General features: G+C 51.6%; 2 protein-coding genes across 19 annotated transcripts in view; one reads left to right on the forward strand and one right to left on the reverse strand.

The window, feature by feature from the left end:
• Positions 1 to 8,101: 8,101 nt before the first annotated feature.
• SIX3 (SIX homeobox 3) lies at positions 8,102 to 13,832 on the reverse strand. 5 transcript variants are annotated; one of them, XM_048298967.1, is made up of 3 exons: positions 11,997 to 13,818; positions 9,437 to 9,596; positions 8,102 to 9,025 (listed from the first exon to the last, which is right to left on the reverse strand). In XM_048298967.1, the coding sequence occupies exons 1-3, from the start codon at positions 12,761 to 12,763 to the stop codon at positions 8,924 to 8,926; spliced, it is 1,029 nt and encodes a 342-aa protein (XP_048154924.1). In that variant the 5' UTR covers positions 12,764 to 13,818; the 3' UTR covers positions 8,102 to 8,923. The 5 variants fall into 5 exon arrangements, with proteins under 5 accessions (XP_048154924.1, XP_048154925.1, XP_048154926.1 ...); XM_048298971.1 differs by lacking the exons at positions 8,102 to 9,025; positions 9,437 to 9,596 and adding exons at positions 9,853 to 10,069; positions 10,193 to 10,269 and having other exon boundaries at positions 11,997 to 13,831; XM_048298970.1 differs by lacking the exons at positions 8,102 to 9,025; positions 9,437 to 9,596 and adding exons at positions 9,853 to 10,069; positions 10,189 to 10,269 and having other exon boundaries at positions 11,997 to 13,831.
• A 2,421-nt stretch (positions 13,833 to 16,253) lies between these two features.
• The window catches only part of LOC125323096, a 35,348-nt gene continuing 29,596 nt past the window's right edge, over positions 16,254 to 22,005 (forward strand). For 2 of the 14 annotated variants that reach the window (XR_007202381.1, XR_007202382.1), the window contains exon 1: positions 19,279 to 19,976. The gene's annotated coding sequence lies outside the window, so the exon portion shown is untranslated. Of the gene's footprint in view, positions 16,362 to 17,019; positions 18,685 to 18,724; positions 18,852 to 19,221; positions 19,977 to 22,005 lie in introns of those variants that run through there. The other 12 variants (XR_007202375.1, XR_007202371.1, XR_007202373.1 and 9 more) reach the window with 12 other exon arrangements.

Consider the following 22,005-nt stretch of genomic DNA (forward strand, 5'->3'; position numbering starts at 1 on the left):
GGACTGTATTTTGCGGCAGAAACTCTCTTGAGCGCAGACAATGGAGCGGGATGTTTACTGCGGGCGGGAAGACAATTAGCAATTCATCGGGAGAGATGTGTCACCCAAATGTCACGGGGAAGCTAACATGACATCTGTTTTAATGGCTCCGTGCTAATAAACTCCTCTCGAAGGGCGGCTTTGTGGGGACGTCAAAGATTATTTACAGAATGAGTCAGTTTCCAAACGGGCTGAGGCGCCGTCGGTGGCGGCGGGAGCGCGGCGCGGCGGGGACACGGCGCCCGGGACGCCGGGGCGGGAAGGACCCGCCGGGAAGGGGAAGCTGCGGGCAGCGCTCCGGCCCGGATCGGCTCGGCTCGGCACGGTCCCGGCAGGGTCCGCCTGACGGGGGGCGGTCAAAGCGCCGAGGGCAGGCGGCAGCCCCGGGCGGGCGTCCTTCCCCCGCGATGGCTGTGCCGCGACGGCAGCGGGACGCGTGCTCCGAGGGGATGCACGTCCACCTCCGGGGCTTGCCCTGTGCTTAGCTTTGCCGGGAGGATGGGGGAGTCCCAGTTCCGGGAGAAACCGCCCCGTGCGGAGGGCCCCGAAGCAGCAGGGACAGGGTCTCCGTCCAGTGGCCCGGCCTCGGAGATGGAAGTTCCTCGACACCGGCAAGCAGCGAGGCCCCAAAAAGAGCGGCCGGATTTTCACCGAGTGCCACATCCTGCGTTATTGAACAAGACACGCTGCAGTAAAACACATAAGTAGACAAACTGAGAGAATCCATTTAGAAGTTAACACAGTCTGACTCGCTCACAGCCACACAGTGGGGGGAGACAATTTAATTTCCCTCAAATCCATTTGAAGATTTTTATGTTTAGATTGTTGTTTAGATGGCATAAAAAGGTTCTTTAGAATAGGAGAGGGGAGAACCTATTGAGCCTCTGGCCTTTGGCTTGTATTCCTGTGCCTCCACGATTTTCGTCTTCTGTAAGGCCAGGTGGCTAGGGGATGTGTGGAATGTATCCAACTGTTCTTGCAGGTACGTATGTGTGTAAAGAGAAAATGTGTTTCTGTGTTCCTGTCTGTCTCTATATACAAATATATGTGCATCTCATCTGTACAGAGAGTGGATATTGCACCTTTTTAAGACAAGCAGAGAGAGCCAATCCAAAAAGTCTTTACTCGGGCAGAAACGACACTGAACATAATAGCAGGATATTGCAAACCTGTCCTCGGTACTTATTAATCGTCCAGATCAAATACATTAATGGATAGCGAGAATGAAAATAGGCTGAGAACCGTCTGTCGTCCTTTCAAGGACAACGAAAACGCCGTACTGACACCGAGTCTGAACACAACAACGTGCTCCGTAACCTGGAGAGGGAAGGGAGGTGGGCCAGGAAGTAGCTCCGTAAGAGGAAAATTGCCATTGTCAGGAAAACTAAATGCAGTTTTAGGTGACCCACTGAGATGAGTAAATAAGCTACAGCTCTACTTTTCTTCGTGTCTCCAAAGGTATTGCAATCTCAAAGACAGCTCGGGCAGGCGAGCACTGGTCCCGCACGTGCGGGATGGCCCAGGGGACAGAGCCGCGGGAACAGGGGCTCCTCCAGACGGGGACCCCGGAGTCCCACTTGCCCCGTTCTCACCAGGGTCATTCTCTCCCAGCCCTGAACACACCTTCCTAGTTTAATACAAACCTCGTGGCGGTGATCTGCTTCCTCAGGCTTCGACGGGAGCGTCGTCTGGGCCTCCAGGGGAAACGCACCGGCCGCTGCCCGGGACGTGGACCCCGGGGAGCAGAGGAGTGAGGGAGAGTGAGAACACCAAAATTGTTCCTACATACCCTTTACTCACTTGAGTGCACCCATCTCCCCGCACACGCCGGTTCTGTGTAGCTGCCCGGTGTGTGCGTATCTGCGCCCGTGACTTTTGGGAGAGCGGGGAACAGCCCCCATCTGCTCTCCCCGCTTAAGCCCTCGCTGTTGCGCTTCCCCCCGGCGCCGAGTGCCGGGCAGAGCCTGCCCGCTGCGGACACGGGGGGCAACGGGGCTGCCCCGGCAGGGCGGCGGCGGCGGGGAGCGAGCCCCGGGGCGCGGCGGGCGGAGGGGGCGACCCTCTTCCACAGCCCCCCCGGCTGCCAGACCTCTGGGAGTAGGGGGAGGTAGGGGAGGGATCCCGCTCTCCATTCCAGCTATTTTCAGAGCTCGGGAGCCCGGTAAACAAAACGCTCTTGCTATCTCCTCGCGCAGATAAGGCAAGAAGTGGCTTTCTTTAATAATATGATTGAAATGTTAGGGGTATGATGCCTCCTCGTTAGTAATATTGGCTTTGCATGCAGAGCACAATCCCATCCCTCTAGACTGCTTAGCCAAAACAGAGCGTAAACTCTGTAATTAGTAACGTGTTCCATCATTAAAGAGCCCTGCTGAGAATTTCTATTTAATAATGGTCTTAAATTAGTTATGATGGTAAATACTCATCTGGAAATTCAACATCTAAAACCATCTACAATCTGGAAATGCTCCAGTGTTGCTGTAATCTCCTGTAACACAGAAATGACTATCACATTCAACCATCGCATTAGAAATTCGTCGTACCGTTTGGTCCACTAATATACAGTATGGATGTGTTAATTAGGTTAACCCATAGACTGTCTGCTTCACAAATATTTAGAAATAAACAATGAAAGCTCCTTTTTAATACGATACAGCCAGGGAAGAGAGGAGGAGGGGCGGATTTGACTCTTTCAGTTGGAAAGTCTTTTGTTTTCAGATAAGGTGGAACTGCAACGTCGGGCCTAAGAGTTCACCAACACACAGCCACGGGCACACACCCGCGGGCACACACCCACGCCACCTCGGCCGCGCTCAGCAGCTCTCCGCCACACGCAGCAGCAGAACCCACGGCTCCCCCTCCAGAATGTGACTATTATCATTCTCCTCCCAGCCTAGGCAGATCAATTCATACCACACCTTTTCTCTTTGGGCTTTATTGGGTTTTTGAAATTTAATTTTTCCATATTAGAAAACAGCTTGCTCCTTCTCTGCCGTGTCCCCTGTGCAGCGGGGCTTGGCTATGACAATCTTTCCAAGAGAGCTTTAAAAGGATCCAAAGAGGAACAAGGAAGAGGTAGCAAAAGAGTAAATAAAAAAACCCAAATAAACAAATAAATAAATGAATCTGGCTTCCCCCCTGGCTGCAAGCGGAATTAAAGTTTCACAGGCAGACTGTGATGCAGGTATAAATAAGTCATTCAGCTACGCTTATCCCCACTGGGCATATAAAGAAAAGTTATTTGAAATAACAATAGAAAATCAGTAACTGAGATAGTTGGGGGTAATGGTAGGATCGAAGGGAGGGAAGTGAAGTGTATTTCTGTATTTACCTAGACGTCTAAACGTTTATCCTCTCTAGCACTAACCTTTCATGTTTAATGAATGAATCTGCATTGCAGGTTTTTTTCCCCCTCCATGTGCCGGCTAGTTTTAAATCTGCGAGCACCACAAAGAGGCCGTGATCCCATCTGCCTATGATTCCAAATTAAAGTTCAAACGGATGGCTTACACACTGCTGATCCTGTATCATAGCCTCTCGCGACCCTTCAATTACTATTTAATAGAATTACAGTGTAAAATCCCAATAGTCTTAAAGAATGTTTTATCACAGACTGAAGAGAGAGAATATACAGACACCTCCAATGTTATTGAACTGTATTACTGACCTATTTAGATATTTAAAGGGAATATTTAGTGTTCTACAAGATATTACAAGAGCTCCTTTAATCTGAAAACATGCATATGTGTGTACACATATATATGCCTCTCTGTGTGTGGACATTACATACATCAGCTCCACTCCACCAGCTCCACCCATCCAGCCACGCTCTGTGAATGTGTGGGTTCACCCTTGTCCACACGTACACACACCCACACAATTACACACGCTCCTTCAGGTCGTGTCGAAATTGGTGAGTTTTGGCAAACTGCAGCATAACTTTATTGTTGCCAGATATTGCTAGAGAGGTTAATCCAGTAGGAAAGCAATTTTAAAAAATATTCTTTAATTGACCTTATTATTAAATGAACTTCCCCTAATGATGTTTCTACGGGGTCAAAACAAAACAAAACAACCATCCAACCAACCAAAGAAAAGAGCCCCAACAACAAACCCCAAAACACCAAACCCAACCAAATACTTGCAGTATAGGTAAATTACCCTCTAATAACTAGGACTGGAATTAAAGCCAGTCGTAGTCCGAATTTAGATGTAAATCTTGACTTGTAGTGTAATTCTCGTCTCACTTTTTCTACCTGTTCAGCAAAGGACCTGTCTGTCGCAGGGAGAAACGATTCTGCCGCTTCACCTCGCTGTAAGCGAGGTGATTCTAACCATGCACTTGGAGGTATTTACGTCTACACTTTATTCAATACTTTTTAATATCCTTCTTCTCTTGCAGGTCGCGAGGTACCAAGCCACTTTGAAGCCACCTGGTCTGAAACTACCTTGCTTTCAAAATAAAAAAGAACAGCATCGAAAACAAAACCTCGCAGCCGTCCTTCCTCCAGACACAGCAACACAAATGCCTTTCGTGTCATTTAATCACAGCTATAACACGACAGCCCTTGCCTTTTGTCATTACCGTGGCTAGAAGAGAATATTTACCACGATTGTTGGTAATATCCTTAGTGCTTTCCCTTCCCAACTCCTTCTTGCACACACAGAGACACACAGACACCCGCCTCCCTGCCTTCTCCATCCCTTGGTCAGTTTGCAACTGGATGGTTTGGTTCATTTCCCCCTTTTTTATACACCATTTACAAACTTGTGTGTATCTGGCTCTCTGCAGGGTGGTGGTGTGACCCTCTGCGTTTTGTGCTCGTGTGTGTGTGCGTGTGTGTCAGACTGCACACCCGTGTGCGTGTGTGTGCTCTAGAAAAAGACAATGTTTGTCTATCCTCTCCCTGCACGCGGAATCCAGGCCAGTGCGATGTGGAGCTCAATAAGAAACTGCATGAATAAACACGAATAGAAAGTTGTGCTCAGCTAACCGAGGAAATCAGAGCAATACCAGGGCACCAACGTCCACATTTCTTTTCACCTCGGGCCGGGGCAGTAACCTCATCCGGGTATGCTAAAAATTAAGGGCAACGGGCAAGCAGATTCAAGTCCCTCGAAAAGGCTGCTGTAATTGATCAGACAGAGAGAGATGGGGGTGACCGAAGCCCACGCCTTACCGTGGAGGGCCAGCAGCAGCCAGAGCCCAGGAGGCACACAAAGGACCCCCAGCCATGCTAAAGGGCTCGAGCAGCGACCACGGAGAGGGAGGGAAGGAGGGAGAGAGGCAGGTGGCGTCGGTGGTCCCCAGACCTCCACGCCGGGTGGCACGCACGCCGGTGGATCCACAAACCGCAGCTAGCTGGGGATGAAGGCAGTGTTAGAGCAGTGTTATAGGCGACGAGTGGGCCGTGAGGGGGTTAACTACCGTCTCCAAACTGCTCCGGAACCGGCTCGTCTCGGCCCGACGTCCGACGGGCGGGGCGGGGCAGTGCCCCCGCGGCGGTGGGCGAGAGGCGGCGGTGCCGGACGGCGCGGGCCGGGGGAGCGGGACCGCCCCGACCGGCTCCCGGGGAGGCAGCCCGGTGGGCTGCCGGGCTCCGGCCATCTGCCTCCTGTCCTCCGGCTTTCTCTTAAATATTGATCAGACGCACTTCAGCTTCCGAGTAATTTCATCTTAATCAGCGGCCGGGCTCGGCGCGGATAATAAACTAATGCTGGAGAGGGCCTGTGGATAATGCCGGGCCAAGGGCAGGCAGGAGGCAGCCCTCCAGTTTGGCGGGGCTCGATAGGCCCTATCTTCCCGGGGCAGATGGACTTAGTGGGTGAGAAGGCTTAAACGCAGCTTTTCATAGATTTACACCTCAATCAGCCATTCAAGTTTTTTATGCAAATCCTAGAACAGCATCATTTATCCATTACGAAACCCGGCTTTGAAACGGCATATCATTAGCTGCACCCTCGGCACCCCGAAACCGTGCAGGCACCAACGCCCCCTGGACGAGTGTCTGTCCTCTCCCCCTACAAACCCCGCCGGCTCCCGGGAGAGGCGGACACCCCCAGCGCGGCTGGGGCAGCTCCTCCTTCAGGTTTCGGCTGGGGATCCGACCGAAAGAGCAACTTTTTGGGGACGGGGGTGACAAATGGCGTGGGAGGAAAGGCCCTGCCCTTAAGCTTAAACTGTGCTGGAGCTTAAGGCCAGGCACTGGTGGGGCGAAGCTAAGGGAGATCTCTGGCCTCCCCTAACACCCACGGCACGACGGGGCAATCTTCGGGAGGAATAATCAGAGGGAAGAAAAATCCAAAGCTATCAGTGTAAGGCTGAACTGAGGTAGATTATTGCTGCGGGCTTGACGCCTTCTAGCTGCAGCTTAGAGACGCGAAAATGAAAAGAAAGAAAAAAATGGTGTCCCAAACTTTCACGCCTCTGAATCCTTTCAGGTATTAAATTCCGTTTAAAATACTGCTGAATGAGAACGACACTGCTACCAGACAGGAACAGAAATACTGCCCTTAAAAACAATGTACCGACATCAAAGATCTTCCTACCCAAATCACCCGGGGGTGACTGGAAAGCCAGTTTGTTCTTCTAAAGGCCTCTCCGCTGACTCTCTGCCGGCGGGGAAAGAAAAAGCAGCCCAGGCTCTAGCTTGAGACCCGGCGAGGGTGCCGGCCACTGGGAAACCTTTTATCCCCTCCTGGGTAATATTTCTCCCTTCAAACAGCCTCGTGGGGGAGGGGAAGAACTAGGTCCATCACACCACCCTCGCGGAACACGGGAGCCCTGTTGTGTGTCTGCCCCCAGGCAATTCCCGACCATTTCAGTTTCGTACAACCAGAATTTATTTTCTATTAACTCCCCACTCGTGTTGGCGACGGGCCAGTGCCACGGCCGGAGCTGCCCGTGGGGAAGACCCGGCCGCGGAGCCCGCGGGGCGGGAGAGCCGAACCCCGACGGGGCGGCCGCTGCCTCGGGCCGTACGTGTCCTTCCCGCGGTGGCTCCCGCCACACACGGGGACGTGTCCCCTATGCGCTCGCTGCGCGCACACGCGCGGCTTTTCCTCAGGGGAACCTCAGGTGTGTGAACGTATTCACATATCAGCTTATTCCTTAAAATTACCCCTTAGTGGCTTGGTCTAAATTCTCGCGCCCTATGGCGGTTGTCCCAAATGCACGGGTAGCCTCTTGAGGCGTGGGGGGGAAGGGAGGAGGGGGGAAGAGTCCATGCGAATCCTATGTCTCTCCGTGGACCTAGCTCGGACTTCACTTAAAAAAAAGAGGAGGAAAGAGGGAGAAAGGACTCGGGCAACACAAAGGTAGATCGGAAGTCCATATTAGTTTGGAAATGGTCAAGAAATTCCAGGCACGTTTCTCTCTAAATCCCTGGTAATATTCAAAATTGTATTTTCAAGTAAAAACAAGTTTAGAATTTACCTCTTGCTAATTCACGGCTGAATAATCTGCCCAGGGCAAAGCAAAACTTTAAGGAAAAAGAAAAAAAAAGAGGGAAAAAGAAAGAAAGAAAGATGCTGAAATACTGTTAGTCATGCAAATAAAGGCTTCTTTCAGCACATTACAATATACTCCGGATTCGAGGGGAGGAGCTGCAACCCGTTAAGGGCGAGGAGTTTTTGTTTTTGTTTTCATTTAAAGCTACAAAACAAATCCCGAAATGTCTTAACCGCTCTCTGGAGACACCCGTCCTTGCACACAGGCGGTCGGGGAAAGCTTTCTAGCTCGCAGTGCACAAAAAAATGACCGGGGTGGGGGAAATGATGGAGCCCGCGGTGGCTGAGGGGACACGGAGGGACACGGCCGTGCCCCGCGCCGCCGCCGCTATCGCAGCACTGTGTCCCTGTTGCTGCCCTCAGCCTCCTCGCAGGGTCGCTTCGTCCCTGTAAAATCCCTCCGGGGTGTCCCGCAGAGCCGAGGAAGGCGGGGGCCGAAGGGGAGCAGGGGCCGCGCAGCGCTGCGCGCCCCACGGCGGGACAGAGTGCGGGGCGAGAGCCCACGGGGAAGGAGTGATTTTCCGTGGCGGACAGAAACACCAACATCGCTGGGTAGATAAGAAAATGGAATACTGTATTTGATTTAGAAAGTTTGTACATATAGATAAACACGCAGTTAAGGAAACAATAGTTTAAGCGTCCTACGTGGAGTTTAAGAAGAGACCCCCCAAAGCTGCTATGAAATACTCAAAATAGCTTTTGCATAAGATAACTACAGTTGCACCCTAAGCTTTTTTTTTTTGCTTTTTTTTTTTTTTTTCTATCACTGAGGTCCCTTTTAAAACTTAGCACGTCAGATTTTGACAGCTAAGTTTGTGCAAGGAACACCGAGTCAAGGAAAATAAAAAGGAGAGAGAGAAAGGGTGGGAGGGAGATAGAGAGAGGGGAGGAAGAAAGAAAGAGGAGAGCAAATATCATATACAAGCATTTCTACACATATATTACAAACTGGGAAAATGACCGCATCATTAAGATATACATAATTCATATAAAATTTTGAAATAAAAATAAAAATCTGTTACAGTCATAACTATTCTTTTTCCACATTTATAACCAGTACCCACACAGGCAGTGACAGAAGTGTAGAAAAAAAGGTGCTTACGAATAAAATGATTGTCTGCGGAACACAAAAACAGAAAATTGCATCTTGGCTGGACCATCACTTGGACTAAAAAAAGAAAAAAAAAAAAAGAGAGAGAGAGAGAAAAAGAGAGGAAGAGAGAAAAAAAGAGAAATAGGACCAACAAAAAGGCGATAAACATTTGTTATTTCCCTCTTCAAGGAGTTCCTTTAAAATTTTTTTTTATTTTTGATTTTTGTACAAATTCGATCGGAGTTTGCATTTGTTTGTCTGGTTTCTGTTTGTTTTCTTTTACTATAGAGAATATTTTTTCCCAGATACAAATTTAATCATCATCATCATGCAAGTGGGTGAAATGCGTCCATGGAAAAGCGCAAAGGAGAAATCGTGCTTGTCCTAAAAAGAATACAATTGTCACTTTTGCTTTGTTTTTTTTTCCTTTCTTTTTATATATATAATAATTATTATTTCCCGCCCCCCCTCCCCCCCACCCTTCCCGCTGCAGCACCAGCGTTTGTGACTGTTGAAGTTTTAGCTCCATCTCTTGGTGGTGGTGTTGGCTGACGGTGGTGGTGGTGGTGGATTCTCTGATCCCTGTCTGTTTGTTTGCTATTATGTTTGGGTCGGGTTTGGCCTTTTCTTTCCTCCCGGCTGTGTGTGTGCGTGCATGCGTGTGTGTGTCCTGATTCTAGGTTGCCTCGGTTTGTTTTGCTCGGGATGGGGAGAGGGTGCTTGGCTGTTTGGATTTGGATTTTTTTTGTTTGTTTTCCGATATCATACATCACATTCCGAGTCGCTGGAGGTTACCGAGAGGATGGAGGTGCCCGTCTCGGCTCTTTCTGTCAAACTGGAGACGCTGGTGGTCGGGCTGGCCGCCGTGGACGGAGACTCGGCCGAGCTGTGTGTCGGGCAGCCGGGCTCTGCCAGCGACCGCATGCCGCTCTGTCCTATCGCCTGGTGCTGGAGCCTGCATCGCGCCGGGAGACAAAACAACAGCACAGCCCCGCTCAGACACCGGGCGCGGCCGAGGGGACGGCGCCCGCCCGGCCCTGCGCCCTCCCGGGGACGGCCGCGCCCGCGGCCGGGCCCGGCCCGGAGCGGGACGGGACGGGACGGGAGGGAGCGGATCCCCCGGCCGCAGGGTGCGGCCCCCGGCACGGCCCGGCCCGGCCCGGCCGCTCTCCCGCAGCGCCCCGCGCAGCCCGGAGCGGCGGCGGGATGCAGGGCCAAGCCGTGCGCCCGGGCCGCGCTGCCCCCGCTGCCAGGGCAGGCCGCCTCGGGGGGACGGCGCCCGGCACACACACAGCGACAGGGGCCGCGGTCTGAAACGGGACGGGGAGCGCGGGGACAAGCTCTTCCTTGAGCCCACTTCTGGAAAACACGAGCAGCGCCTTCTCTTTTCCCGGAGCGCCATTCATTCATCCCCGCAGCACGGCGGGCCTAGGAGAAACCGTGTGTGGGTGAGCCCCTTAACACTTGGACACCGCGAAAAGCTTCAAGGAGCGGTCCGTAGTGGACAAGGATCGTACTGGACCCCCATTTTGTGCCCTGGCCAATACCTGCCTAAATATTTTCCAGTGCACAGACACTCTGGGGTCTGAGGCAGGGATGGAGGGAGGTCCTGTCCCAGGGACGCAGCGCTATGAATAAAATAAAAGAAGGAGATTGTGGAACACAACGCTTCTCTCCCCTCGAAATTTAAGTCCTTTTCTCATCTGAAAGCCAAAATCAGCTTTAAAGTGCACGTTCGTACATTGTCAGCGCTAAGGGAATATTACCTTTGAATATTTTTTTAAAGAGGCAATAAATAATTTTTACGTTCCCTGGCATATTGTAAATATTCCTCTGGGTCTGTTTATTCCACTCGAAACCCAAAGAAAGCCCAATTCAGGGATAAAAGCTAAAAGTCCTGGACTGAGCAGCCAGCCTCAACCTCTAGCGCCTAGGATTGCCAGGGTGAATCAAAACACACTCTTCGCGCAAATGCTTCTCACCGGGGTATTTTTTATTTAACTTCCTGAAAAGAGCAGAAAAAATGTAGCCTGTTTATTCTACATTTCTCATTATTTTAAGTTGTCTGATTTCAGAGTCTTTGATTTTTCTCCCATTTACAAATCCTGGTTCATTCATCTGCTGTCAACAGCGTTGAGTCAACAAAAGCATCCGTAGGCAACTTCTGTTTATTTACAGTCCTAAGCTGATCTGTTTTCCATTTAATGGAAATTAAATAACGAGGCACTTTTAGGTTGCATTTCTCCTACAGAATCTTTAATCAATTGCACCAGTGCTATAATTAGGAGGAATTTAAGAGACAGCATTTACAAGAACAAGAAGTTTTTGTTTACACGCTTACAGTGGTAGCGGAACTTAAATTAAAATAAAACCAATATGTCAAACTTGATTAAGGGTCCATTTTCAGTTGCAAAATAACTTTTACGAGAGTAACGAGAAAGAAAGAAAAAAAAAAAGCAAAAGAAAGGAAGAAGGTTGCCTCGCTTTTATCATGGCAAAACAGAAAGGGGAAAAAAGAAAAAAGAAAAAAGACACCGAGAGACACGCAAATAAATGCAAGCGTAAATGCACAGGAAACACACGACCAGGAGGCCAGGTCGCCATGTGGTGTAAACACAGAAATGGAGATTCAGGGAGAAAAAAGATTCCCGGTCTCTTAAATGTTTTTTGCTTGTTTGTTTGTTTTTTTCTCTTCTCCATGAGCCTAGGAGCTCTGGGGCTATGCCTGTGCTGGTCCCGCTGCGCATGCAGAGCACGAACAATTGGAGCGGAGCCGCCGGCTCCGCCGAAACCCGCTCTGAACTTCACAGCCTGCCTCGGCTTTTCGGCGGGGAAACCGTGCCAGAGCCCGGCCAGGCACAGATCCCGGCAAGCCGAAAGTCAAACCGGAGCGCACCGACCCGGAGCCGGGGGGTTTCCCGTCCCCCGCGCCAGCCGCCGGTGCAGGGAAGGGAGGGGGGCCGGGAGAGTCGGGCGCTGTCCCCGCCGCAGCCGATGTGCTCCGCGCACATCTACACACACGCGCGCCCACGGAGCTGCCCACGCCCGCCGGGAGCCCCAGCCCTGTCCGCACGCCGGGAGCCCGTAGGGAGCCGGGGCAGGGTTGGAGGCACGTCAGGCAACTTTGAGCCGTGCCTGTCCCCGTCGCATCCCTGTGCCTGCCGGAAGGAGACCTACCCGCCCGGCGAGGGAACCGGTTTCTCCCCGATGGAGAAGAGGAGGAAGAGGAAAGGAGAGGCAGAGGCGCGCTGCCGCCCAGGCGGCTGCCGAACCGCGGAGCGCGGCCGTCCGCCCGCAAGGTCCCGCCGCCCACCTCGCCCCCCGCCCCGGAGCGTGGCACCGCAGCCCCACTGACCTGTTTTTAGCCGCCGCTGCTCTGTCTCTTTGCCTTCGGTTTTTGAACCAGTTGCCTACTTGCGTGGGGGTGAGCCCCGTGGCCTGAGCCAGTTCCCTTTTCTTGCTGGGGTTGGGGTAAGGGTCCTGCAGGTACCACTCCCTCAGGAGGCTGCGAGTCCTCTCCTTGAAGCAGTGCGTCTTCTGCTCGCCATCCCAAATGGTCCTGGGCAGCGGAAACTTCTTCCTCACCCTGTATTTATCAACCGGCCCCAGCGGGCGACCCCTTAGCTTCTCGGCCTCCTGGTAGTGCGCTTCGAGCCACATGGCCTGCAACTTGCCGTGGGATTCCTTGGTGAATTTGTGGTTCTCCAGGATATGGTAGAGGTCTCGGAAGTTGCCCGTGTGGAAGGCCACCACCGCCCGGGCGCGGAGGATGGACTCGTGCTTGTTGATGGCCTCGCATGCCCCCGGCGCCACCGGCAGCGACCAGAGGAACCTCCCCAGCCTTTCTATGTCTCCAGTCTCCTCCAGCGTCTCGCAGACGCTGGCCACTTGCTCCGGGGAGAAGTTGAGTGTGGGCAGCTGAAACATTGACAACTCTTCGTGGGGTGCCCGGGAGCTGCCGCCTCCACCGCCGCCGGCACCGGGGCTGCAGCCCGAGCCGCTGCCGCTGCCGCCGCCGCCGCCGCCGCTGGCGAGAAGGAGGGAGCGGTGGTGCGGATCGGCGGCGAAGTTTGGCAAGAAGAAATGGGTGGGATAAAGCTCTAGCGGGGACCTGAACACCATGGGATGACCGGGGAGAGGGGGAGATAAATCAAGGAGAAAAGAAAGAAAGGGAGGAAGAAGGGAGGAAAGGGCACACGCACCGCGCACGCATCCACACCCGCACACGCACACACAGCCACATAGAGGCACGGGGGCACACACACTCACACGCACACGCGGGCACACGCACACGCGCGCTCACACACACCCCACACGCACTCGCACTCACACACACCCGGCCCCGCGCCGCCGCCGAGTCAGGATTCAGTGATTCAACAGCGATCGCCCTAATGACAACAGCCTCATAATATCTCCCCTAAATCCACAGTGAGTGCAGCGCTGAAACATTTTGTTTCGCTTTTCTATTGGTCTTCTGTGTGTCGTTGTGGCGTTGCCATGGCAGCCGCTGCCAATCACTGTCAGCCCTGCCAATCATTACGGAGTACGTAAGGAAGGTTTTTACCACTTCGCCCAAATGCACGGGGGGGAGGGAAGCCGGGCGGTTGGTGGAAAAGCCTGGTTTGTTGTTTGGATTTTTTTTTTTTCCTCCTTAATCTTTGCAACTCCTAATCTCAGCACTTCCCCTTCTCCCTGTCTCTCCCCCTCCTTCTCCACACCCCTCCTAAATAAGGGATCAAATAATGCGAAAAGCAGTGTGCACATATTTGTTGAATGGGATGAGCAATTAGAGGGTGGAATATTATTGTGATCTTAACGAGCCTCGTTAAAGCTAAAGGAGATATGGGGGAAAAGTAAATGGGCCAGGCTGGGATACACGTTCGGATAAAGGGCTCCTAACTGAGACAATTTACACATGATTTGCACGTAGTTTCACTTCATTCTGCCTATCTGAGCACTAATAGTGCCGGGGAAGAAAAGAAAGATGAGATCATTAGACCCATCCTCACGCCGGTGACCCTCCCAGAAGCAGGCGCATACAGTACAGGCTGGGTTTAGCCCTGGTTCACCGAAGAGTCTCTCCTCCCCTCTCCCGCTCCCTGCCCCTCTCCGCGGAAGGAGGGATCCGCTGCCCGCGGAGTTCCGCGGCCGCTCCGCCGGGAGCCCAGGGCGGATCCAGCCTGGATCCGCTCCGGCCGCCCGGCTCCGCGACCGACCCCGGCGGCGCCCCGCTTGCTGCCTCCCCCGTCCCGCTCCTCGCTTCCCCGCCCTCCCGCTCCTTCTCGTCTTCTCTTTCCCTCTCCTTTCTCTTCCCTCTTTTCACTTTGTTTTTCTGGCTTTCCTCCTCCCACTCCCCTCACCTCCTCTCGCCCCTTCCTTTCTCCGGAGCCCGGCGACCTTGCGAGGCTGTTCCTCACCCCCAAATCCGCCGGGGCTTTACACCGCACCTCTCCTTTCCCCCGCAATTTCTACCCCGAACTTGCAAGGCTCTTGTGCGGGGAACAGGAAAGGGATGCGAGCAAAAGTGGATTTGAGCCCCCCCCCTCCCTTTTTTTTTTTTTTTTTTTTTTTTTTTTTTTTTTTTTTTTATTGAGAGCAGAGAAAATCTCCGCGGTGGTGGTTTGAGTCCATCCCTCAGTAAGACACAGCTGGGTCGTCAGACCTTGCTACCATGCAACTATATTTATTATTAGGTATGTTGCTTTTAAGAAGATTTAATCAGCATCTTGAGCTGGTAACTCTTTTGTTTGGTTTCTGTAGCTATGGAAGTGTGATTTACAGAGATTTGTACGGGTCATGGACATCTTTCCAGACTTACTGTGTATATTTAGACAGGACTTTGCTTGGTGTTAAAAAGTGTATATTTTGAATAGGTTCACACACAGTAGCAAACAATACCGACATTGTAAAGGCATGTACAACGAGTATTGAAACGCAGCATCCAGACTTCAACTAATCTGCCCTCAATAAAGCTGAAATAATTATCCTAAGCCGCCTCTCTAGAAGAAAAATCATTGAGGAATTCAAAACTTTTTTAAAGATCTTTTCTGCATTCCGATGGAGATCGAGGGGTGAGGCTTGGAGCCCAAACTACTTTCAGACATCAATGGAGGGAAGGAGGGGGGGAAGTGAGATATTACAATTAAAATGTGAAAACATAGTGTGACTTGCCCTATCCGAAGGATAGTAATAGTACTGCTATGGGTGGTAGAAGTTCTTTAGCTGCGCTCCAAACTGGTTGTGATCCTTTCACAGCGCACTCCTCATGAAATAATTCCAAGTGGCAGATGAATAGGTCCAGTTGGAAGAGCTGCTGGACTGGAAGAAGCTCGCTGTATTACACATTCATCTGATTTCCACTAAACTGTCATCGGTGTGCTACATGACTTCATAGTCCTAATGGAAATAATTCGCCCTCTTAATTTTTAGTGATCTGCTTAAGCACTTCTGTTAACAGACTTGGGAAAAACTTCTTTTTACCTTCCCACCTTCCCTGGCTCACAGTTCCAGTCGTACAGCTAAGGAGGGAAAGAGACTTTTCAGCCCCTCTACAAATCGACTTGGAGGTATTAACTGGACAACAATATGTTTAGCCAAAGATTTTAATACACACATACACACAAAATCTTTTTCATTGTAATCCTTTCCTTTTATGTAAAGGATTACAGAGGGGAGAGTGGGGGGAATTCCTGCGGGAGTTTCTTAATATTTGATTCAATTTTTCTTCGAGCTGCAAATTAAACTACCTTAAATGTATTTCCAGAATAACATCCAAACAGCCTCTGTTGTTTTGGGTTGGTTTTTTTTTTTAATCTCACGGACTATCATACACTGGTCGTTCAGCTATAGGTTGCAACCCCTCTATTAGTATTCCTGATGAATCTCTGAAAGCTTCTACATATATTTATTCTTTCTTTCTCCCTCTGTCTTTTGTTTCACCCCCCTCTTTTTTTTTTTTTTTTTTTTTACCTACCCCCCCCCCTTCCCCCGACATGTGAAACATGTAACAACTGCATTTGTGGCGTAAATCTTTCTTCCACAATATCCTTCTGTAGGGTATTTCAATGCATCTATTCTGTGTGCGTGTGTGTTTAAAACCAAACAAACTCACAACCCTGCCTATCAGCTAATATCAAGGTCTTCCTGAAGCCCGCTCTCCTCTCTGTGCCGCGAAGGTCCAGCAAGGGAGCTCTGCTAGCCAGAGGCTCTTACAAGGACGGAACCAGCATCCTCAAACGTTTCCGCCGGCTCCCGCGGCTGGAAGACGCGGGTCACCGAGGCGCGGTGGTCGTTAGCGAGACCTCGGGGAGCGGATCCCGCGCTTGCCCAGCCCGGCCGGGGATTCAGCGCTCCCCTAAGCCTGTTAGGGACACACTCTCATGTCCTGAAATGTGCAAGCAGATAATTGTTGGCGCTCCAGCTTTGTGTGAGGAGGCCAGGGTGTAAATGGCTTTTAATGACTGCAGCTGCTGGCTGCAAACTGTCAATGGGATCGGCTAATGCCGAGCCCGGACCCGCCGGGCGCCCAGCCGCAGCCGCCGCCGCCGGGCGGGCGCAGCCGCGGGCGCGGAGCGGAGCGGAGCGGCGCGCGCAGCGGGGCGCCCCGCCGGGCGCGGAGCCGGGCGCGGTCGGCGGCAGCGGGAGCGGGAGCACGGCAGCGGCGGCGGACGGGGCTGGGCAGAGGCTGCCCTCTCGGCTGGGGAAATCCTTTCCGGATCCTGTAAGTTTGTTACGGGCAGGCGGAGGTCCCACGGGGGAGCGCCCACGGGGTGCGCGGCCTCCCTCCCCTCCCCCCCGGCCCTTCCCCACCCCCGCGCTGGGGCCTGGGGTCCGGGGCCGCGTAAGGAGGGGTCCCCGTGCGCTGACGATAGCCGTCTTCTCCAGGCCGGGGAACCTGCCGTCCGTTTCCAGTCAATCTTACTTGGTCCCACATGATTTATTGTTTCAGAATGACATGTGGCTCTGCAGGGCAGGGGAGCAACCCTCCCCTTCTCCCCAAAAACCTCCCCCTAAACAAACCCGGGCAAGCCAGTGCTCTCTTCCGGAGGGAGCCCTACGAAGTTGTGTGCGTGTGTGTGTGTGTCGGGCTGCCAACCTGGAGGACTTTTCTGGGGAGAGGAAGGGAAGCAGAGAGAGAAGCTCTTTTATTTCACTGCTTGTTTTGATGGTCGCTCCCAGGAGGCTGCGATTTTCTGCTGCCTAGTTAGTGCCCCTTAATCCTGACTCGGGAGTGACTCAGTCGACGCTTGCAAGCGCTGATTATTTTTTTTTTTATCGGGGGAGGCAGGGGTTCAGACGGGGCTGGGGCGTAGCGGTCGAGGTACCGGCGAGAGGAAAATGCAGCACTGCGGCCGCGGCGAGGGGGAAGGCGAGGGTGGGAGAAAGGGAGAGTCCGGGGCAGGTAAAGGAGAACCCATCGCGTTAGTCTTGTTAGGCTTTTTCTATTATTAATATAACGATTTAACTGGATTTTTGTCAGTCTTCAGAAGCAAGTGCCGAAAAAATTTGCACGGATGCTGTCTTTAAACACACATCTATCTTCCTCCTTCCTTCCTTCCCTCTGTCTTTCTTCCTCTCTTTCTTTAGTCACGATTTCCCGGGATAAATGAATGCGCATTTGATGGGTGTGTAAGATGTGGCCCATCAGGCTCCTGTAACAGAGCCCTGTGGATGCCGTGTGTGCTGTGCCAGTCGTGATAACAAACAAGTGGCAATTGATATTTTTTTAGTTGCTTGGATTGGCTTAAGAAGTCGAGGGGGTATTTAATTAGTGGTCCAAAATACTGCTCCAGCTTCCAAGTTAAACTTCCGGGGACCTCTCCCACGCTTTATTTTGCGTAAACACCGAGGCTGGATGAGGGAAACGTGAAATACCAACAATTTTTTAATTACTTTTTTTAAAAAGTGAGAAAAGGAGTGCAGCTCGCCTCCTTGGTGAGATGACGGCTTGGGAAGCACAAAACTTTCCCGAGGAGGTGAGGGAGCCGCAGCCGCCTCCCGGCTGGGCTGGGCTGCTTTCCCCCATCCCTCTGGATCTGTTGGCAGCTCCTGCCAGTCGAAAGTTACCTGCTCTGCAACAGAAGCAGCTGTACAGTCGCTTTCTCCTGAATTAAACACAACTCTTAATGATGTAGCATTATCAACAAGGGACACTTGATTGACTGATCTAGGTATGATATATGTGCTGGGCGTCTAAATTAAATATTAAGTGAAATACTTAGCTCTAATTAGAAATCGTAACCTAGCGATGAAAACTTGAAGAAACAAATTGCGGGGGGAGGAGGGGACAGGCTTTAAACGCTGCAGTGAGGAAAGTAGCAGTGATGTGTACAGAGTCTGACATATTAGCAACAAGCAGTAACTTTGAAATGATTGACGTATCATTAAAGCCATCAGGCTGATTTTAATAATTCTTCAAGAAAAAAAAAGGAAAGAAAAGAGGAAAAAAAAGTGTGGAACCTCGCAGACAGGTTATTTATTAATCAGCGCATTAAGCCCGAGAGAAACACAATTAGAATGGGGGAGAGGGAGAGAAGGCGGGGGAAAATCTGTTGACGAATTTAACAAATAAACGTCCATAAAGCAGCGACCATCCAGCTCGGGGCTTCTCTGGGAGATGGAGATGTCAGAGCTAGATGCCTTCTCCCCCGAGTGTGCCTTCCCAAGGTAAACAAGCACACAGTTGTCTCAACTTTCTCCTTTAGTACAAAGTTCCTGGTGCGACGGAAAATTTGAATATTTTATCAGTCTCTTGTAGTGACCCTCATTAGGTGGGCATCCTGCTAAGGCCTTGGCGTTACAAGAAAGCTGCCCAATCAGAGCATTTGCACGCCTTGTTAGCGATGGTTAATGAAGCTTCCCCATGCACTCAAAGAAAGGCCCCCTCGATGTAGATTTACCTTATGTCAACTCGTTACTTCTAATGAATCGCATCAAAATTCTTCCCTGAATGGGGCCGAGGCGCCCGGACTGGGATCCCCTCCCCGCCCGGCGGAGCCCACCCCTGCCACCGCCGGCACTTTAGCGGAGAATCCGAGACCAAGGTGACCAGGCGCAGTTTGGCGGTGGGGAGGGGGAGAAGAGGCCGAGGGAGGGGACGGAGCGGAGAGTGCGGCCGGCGGCGGCGGGGGCACCGCAGCCTGCGGGGGGGACTCAGCCTGGCCGCGGCTACCGGCGAGGGCAGCGGCTGCGGAGGCTTCGCTGCTGGCAGGTAGACGTTTGCTCTTCGCCTCTAATTTCCAGGCTCCCCCCACCCCAACCCCCCACCTCCCCGTCCCTCCGGGCTAGCATTTTAAAATCAATTAGTATTTTCAATTCTTGAGGTGAATTATTCAAACAAATGTTTGGGAGACCCTGAGGGAGAATTTGGCCGTGACAAAAGGTTTGATTAGCTTTATTTCCCCCCAAAAGCAACAAAGGCGTAGGGCTGAGAGAACAATCCGCTACATCAGGGCATGTTCAATTAAATGAAAGTCATTAGCTTCGCCGTGAAAGCACTACCTTTAAAATCAGATGGGGCGGGCGGGAAGGGGGGAGTGGGTGTACTCTGATAATTGTGGCAGGAGGATTTAACACTCCCCCTCCCCCTATACACACAAAGCCCTCCAAAAAGAAGAAGAAGGCGGGGGGGGGTGGAACCCAAACCCAACACTTCACCCTTTGGAAATTTTTGCTCAGTCTAAACAATAGGAAGCCCATAATGCAGATTATAACACTCACTGACTCGAATCCATTATCTGCCCTCCACACTGTCTATATATTGATTTCCATATACTTTCTATTGCTCTCAATGACTGAGCAAAGCTCCAGTTAAGAGCCCGCGACACACAGGAGCGCTGCTTGAACTACATCTCACCAATACAAGCCAGAGCCGGTTGTAAACACGAAACGCTCCCACTTTCCCGGTGTAGCTGTGAACAAGCACACAACCACCCCTCCACCCCCCAAGGAAGCTGGCGGCCGGGCAGAGCCGGTGCGCTGCCCCGGGGCCCCCTCCCGCCGCGGGGAGCACGCGGATTCCCCCGCGGATCCCCCCGCGGAGCCACGGCTAGGTGCGCACGCCCGTGTCCACGGGAGAAATCCCGCGGCCGCTGCCCGGGGCGCCCCGGTCCCGAGAGCGCCGGAGCCGCATGCGGAGAAGGGGGTCTGGGTCCCCTCGGGGCGCAGAGCCGGCACCGCCGGGCGAGCAGAGCCGGGGAGCTCAGCTCCCCGCCCGTGGCCCTCCGCCAGCAGCCCCTCTCCCCAAGATCTGAGCTCTTAATGAGGGATGACGGTGGTTTCTTTAACTCTGAGACTCAACAGAGCAGAACTTTCCCAAGGCAGGATCCTCCGCCTGGTAAGTTGGATATTTAGATTAAGATCACTTCCTCACGGGCTCCTGTAGTGTGTGTGTGAGTATGTGAGCGTGAGGAAGCGAGGAGAGGGAGCAAGCTCAACTGAAAGTGACCATAAAATAGAGACAAGAAACCACCAAGAGCACGACCTGATTTTTTTGGGGAAGTGCTCTTAAAGGGAGGTGGGGTGAGAGCGGGAGGCCGTCGAGGCTGAGACGGGGAGCGCAGTCGAGCTGCCCCTGCCCCTTCGCAACCTTCCGCTGCAGGGCATCGCTCCAGGCGGAGGGGAAGAAGGTATTGAGAGGGTTAAAGTGCCAGGCGAGAAGTAGAAATTTGGAAGCGAATATGTGTTGGGGGGAGGGGGAGTAAAGCAGTAATTTTGCTGCTATAAAGACCCCAAATAATCCACTCGGAACCTGTATAGATTGGAGAGATAGAGGACAGCGTCTTAAATGGTCACATCCCCCCGCACCCCCCCCCCCCCCCTTTACTTTAATGAAGATTGTTAATTTGCTTCGAGGCAGTGCGCTGGGTTGATAAATCCTCCCCAGCTAATATGTTAAAGTTTAAATGCCAGCAGGTGCAAATTCACTCTACTTAAGGCTATAAAAATAATGCCGAAATTCAAGAGCACAAGAAGTCAGCCTTTGTATTGTGATTTATAAAAGGGAAATTGCGCTATACATAGCCAACTATTTACCAAAAAAACCCAACCCCCAAAGCCCTGAAAGTGCTAAACTCTTCTTAATGATGCCGAAGGTGAAGTTGTTTCATATTGGACAAAATAGGAATTATTCTTTGTCATGTAAATCACCCTTCACTTGACCTCAGGTTAGAGGATAATGTTCATTCTTAGTTCACACTAAAACTTATTTAAATTAGAGAGCCTGAAGAATCATTTCACCAAATCCGTGTAATAAAGTGAAGAGGACTTAGGGATCTTCATTCAAAAAAACCCATGGGTTAGGAACATGTACTTTAAAAACTGGTATTTGCAGCAAAACTCCAGGATTATGAGGTTTTTATTTAATAAAGTTATGCTCCTTGGATTTCCTGAGAAATGTGTATATAATTTCGCATAACAAGATTAAAAGAAAGGAAAAGATATGAATCAAAGGAGCTGTAGATACACAAAAGACCTCCAAGTAACAATTACTGTAATACATATTTTAAAATAGGAAAAGAAATGAAAAGATATTTAACAATTGGGTAAAACAGAAATGAAGGTTTGATAAAGAAGATGCAGCTTGCGGTGCTATTTCATTCGATAAATATACTTTTGGCGTGGAGTGACAGGATGTGTTATTTTGACACAAAATGAAAGCGTTACTGCAGATATAGAGACACAGATATACACGAAGACAGCTGTATATACTCATTTATAAATTAGTGGGTGCACGTGGAAGGAAATCTGAGCGTCTCTACTTTCCAAAGCAGCACTGAATAATATCCCATAGGTGAGGCACTGGGCTGAGGTGGGTTTAATATTGAAGTGCTGGAGATTATTGGAAATCAAATAAAAATTCGACACGCACAGACCCATTAGAGGATTTAGTGCTGAGGAGGGAGAGATTTTCCAGGGCTTTTGTTGGTAATGTTTCAATGCTAGGCGCTAACTTTAAGAAAAGTGTCAGTAGAATAACAAATTGAGGGCATGAAAGCCCACGGAGAGAAAGCAAGCAAGGATGCTCTTGACTTCTTAGCAGTTGCTTAGAAAGGATCTCGAGCTTAATATGGGAACGCAATCAGCGGAGAGCACAAAGCTGGGGAGAGGGAAGTTGGGCTCAGCACGTGCACTTTGGTCAAGTCGAGTGAGCACCGGAGGGGGAGCCGCGGGCGCGGAGCCTCCCCGGGCTGCACCCCCAGCCCCCCTGGCACCGGCGGCCGCGGGCACCACCTTCCCGCATCCCGGCCCGGGGCTGCCGCCGCGAGTGGGGACGGGGGGTGGGCACACGCACGCCAGGGGCTGTGCTGAACCTCTTTCGCCTCTGCGGCGGGGCAGGAAAAAGCCGCCCGCCCGAGACAGGCACG

The sequence above is a fragment of the Corvus hawaiiensis genome, chromosome 3 (assembly GCF_020740725.1).
Source record: "Corvus hawaiiensis isolate bCorHaw1 chromosome 3, bCorHaw1.pri.cur, whole genome shotgun sequence".
NCBI lineage: Eukaryota > Metazoa > Chordata > Aves > Passeriformes > Corvidae > Corvus > Corvus hawaiiensis.

Excerpts from the sequence above, each read along its gene's own strand:
- SIX3 (XM_048298967.1), bottom strand. The coding sequence starts at position 12,763 with ATGGTGTTCAGGTCCCCGCTAGAGCTTTATCCCACCCATTTCTTCTTG. Across the intron at positions 9,597-11,996 it reads GCAGCGGCGGCTAAAAACAG|GCTCCAGCACCAGGCGATAG; the intron begins GTCAGTGGGGCT and ends GGCGCGATGCAG. Across the intron at positions 9,026-9,436 it reads CGGGCACCTCCATCCTCTCG|GACAAGCACGATTTCTCCTT; the intron begins GTAACCTCCAGC and ends TATTCTTTTTAG.